The sequence below is a fragment of the Ooceraea biroi genome, chromosome 8 (assembly GCF_003672135.1).
Source record: "Ooceraea biroi isolate clonal line C1 chromosome 8, Obir_v5.4, whole genome shotgun sequence".
In the NCBI taxonomy this organism is placed as follows: Eukaryota; Metazoa; Arthropoda; class Insecta; order Hymenoptera; family Formicidae; genus Ooceraea; species Ooceraea biroi.
This window is the reverse complement of record NC_039513.1, coordinates 11,632,454-11,635,168: the sequence shown is the minus strand read 5'-3', so window position 1 is coordinate 11,635,168 and position 2,715 is coordinate 11,632,454. Positions and strand designations below refer to the sequence as shown.

The following is a 2,715-nucleotide window of genomic DNA, read 5'->3' as shown; positions in this document are numbered from 1 at the left end:
CGATTTGGCCAAAGTGAATAAAGTAATCTTGCTAAATTTAAAAGTATCACCTTCTCCGAAGATCCATCTCGTTTGAAAGCTGAAAGTTTATTATTAGTTTGTACGTTGAGCAGAAACTGCAAATCCTTATGCTAATGGTATTATTTCCAGGTCGTTACGTAAACGACGTGTAAATATAGTTCAGAGTTTGTTGCCGCGTCGCGAAGTTGACACGAACGAGAACATTGCGTTTATTAGAGCAAATTGCATACTTTTTTGTGACATAGTTCAAACAGCGTCTCGTCGTGAGAGCTAGCAAAATTATTTCATGTCTGGCAGAAAGCGCCTTCCTTTTAATACGTTCTCCTTAGCTCTCGTCGCGTATACTGCGAGCAAGATAATCGACGCGTCTCTCGAGAGAAAGCGCGTAACTACTTGTCAGGAATATTGCAGGAAGTGACGCGGAAAATTGAAACTGCGAAAATTAAAATTTTACTTCATACAGAATTCCATATAGAAAAACTATTCCAAGATACGGAAACACAAAATAATAATATAACGATGGAAATTTAGCCTAATAGCTCAATAAAATCGTAAATTTAGGTAATTTTTTTTCTCATTCTCTCTCTCTGTAACTTTAACTCTACTAAAAATATATGATGTATAATTTATTTACGCAAAGCACTTTATATGGCTACAATTTTCACGTAACGCAATTATGCGCCAATTAAGTCCCGAGTAGTCCAAGTCAACGTTAAGCGAAACAAAATTACACACAAAAGAACTTTCTACTGCGGAGGTAACATACGCACGTGAACACTCAAAGGAAACGAACTCATCGGTGTTTGCTAACTTTCCGATTATCGTAGCGGCGAACGTGCTCTGTAAAGATAGACATATTAAATCTACTAAAAGTTGGCCAATCGCATAAAACGCGTGGGAAAGTCGCGTCTAAACGCGCCGTATGAGAAGTTCGTAGCGCGCGCTACGTAACTTTGCGTGTACAAAGACGTCGAATTTCAGGACAATGTAATCCCGCAGCGGTGATCGACTTTAAAGGCAAAACTTAATTCATTTCTACGGCATACGGCTTCCGCAGATCGGAAACTTTTTACCGGCGTCACGACGACCCTTTCGCCTCTCATGCGAAAGGCGAACCCGGGTTCTCTTTCCTTCGATTCGTGCTGCATTATTCATGGAGCCCGGCAATTACAATTTCCTCGAGCCTGACCGTGAGAAAGAGAATTAAAAGCGATTCCGGTTTCATCGACTTGCCGATTGGCTGGGATCGACGCGCAAATTAATGGCTGTATTACCCAATTGCACGATACTCAGCAAAAAGATGCGAAAGAACGTAAGCTGCTTACTCGCACAACAGCGCGAATAGCGTCACACGTATAATTCGTCTGCAACCTGCATAATAACTTAATCATCTTTTCCATCTATCTATAATTTTAGCCTGACCTTTCGTAATTTTAGACAATTATTTCGGCTGCACTGTCCCTTTATAAACGATTCAAACTGCGAACGTCCACCGGCGCACAATGAAAATAATTGCATTTTAAGTATGCAAAATGTATGCTTGTGAGAACCAGTTTGCTAGTTGAGGACAACAAGTGACAAAGACGATTCGCCCGACTGAGTAATTATGCCATTAGAGCTAGTGCCGCGAAGATTACCATAATGCCCAGCGACACGGATCACCGCAAGGATCGTACCATCGATCATCGTACGAGTTTAGCAATGCTGATTTGCCGAAGAAAACTCGTGTCTTTTGCAATCGGAGGACGACGTGAATCGAGGGAGCCACGCAGACCTCGGCAGGTATTTCTCTCGACTTAAAAATGCGGTGCGGATCGTGATACAACGTCGCGTCGGGTGGAAGAATCAGAACTCGTAGCCGGGTTCACGCTCGCTGCGGTCTCACGAAACTCGTCGTCGACGCAGTTGGATTGACTCGAGAATGAGACACGTCGCGATATTATGGGACACCTCGGGAACGGCTGTTTAGACGGCTTAGGATCCAGGCGGACGTCGAGGAAGTCCTGTGAGAAGGCGTCGCGACGCCTGAGGTCCCTGATCGCCAAGGCAAAGAGGTGGGGTCTGACGACCGAGGAGGTCGTCGAGCTGCCGGCGACAAAGAGACTGGTGCCGACCTCGACCTCCGCCACGTGGACGACCTTGACTATGATCGCCCTGATCCTTGGTGGCGGCATCATGGTCCTACTGTACATCTGCGCGCCCTGCATCACAAGGAGAACGTGAGGCGCGTTACGTGAGGGATTCGCCGGAAGATGATCGCCGCGTACAAGTAATCGATACTTAATATTAGTTATAACAATAATAACAGATGCTTTCAAGATTTTCAGAATTAAAACTGGGAAGGCCTAAAGTATACGAGTGATGTTTGAATCGATCGTCATTGTTTAATCCCGTTATTGTTCAGGAAAATGTTAGTTAATTGTTACATTGCATAATTTGCATGTAATAAACGTTTACACGTATTATAAATGGATAACAAAGCTATTTCATGGAATTTATCGTGCATTTTATATGATAAGTTAATAAAAGCCTTTGTGTAGCTATAGATTTGCGCTTTGCAGCAAATTTCCATTGTGTCGCGCTTAACATATGAGAGCCATTATGGCCAAGAACTACAGTGACCAATTTTGCACAAAGTGCAGTTTTGCAATGTGCCGAGGCTTTATCCAAAAGCGAAACCTGTCGCGGTATAAA

The 2,715-nt window shown here is 43.5% G+C and overlaps 1 protein-coding gene across 1 annotated transcript; it reads right to left on the bottom strand.

Annotated features, from left to right (window-relative positions):
• Window positions 1-588: 588 nt before the first annotated feature.
• On the bottom strand, window positions 589-2,290 carry LOC113562376. The gene has a single exon (XM_026971791.1). It carries the CDS (start codon window positions 2,226-2,228, stop codon window positions 1,818-1,820), a length of 411 nt encoding a protein of 136 aa, XP_026827592.1. The 5' UTR covers window positions 2,229-2,290; the 3' UTR covers window positions 589-1,817.
• Between the last annotated feature and the right edge of the window lie 425 nt (window positions 2,291-2,715).

Excerpts from the sequence above, each read along its gene's own strand:
- LOC113562376 (XM_026971791.1), bottom strand. The coding sequence starts at position 2,228 with ATGCAGGGCGCGCAGATGTACAGTAGGACCATGATGCCGCCACCAAGG.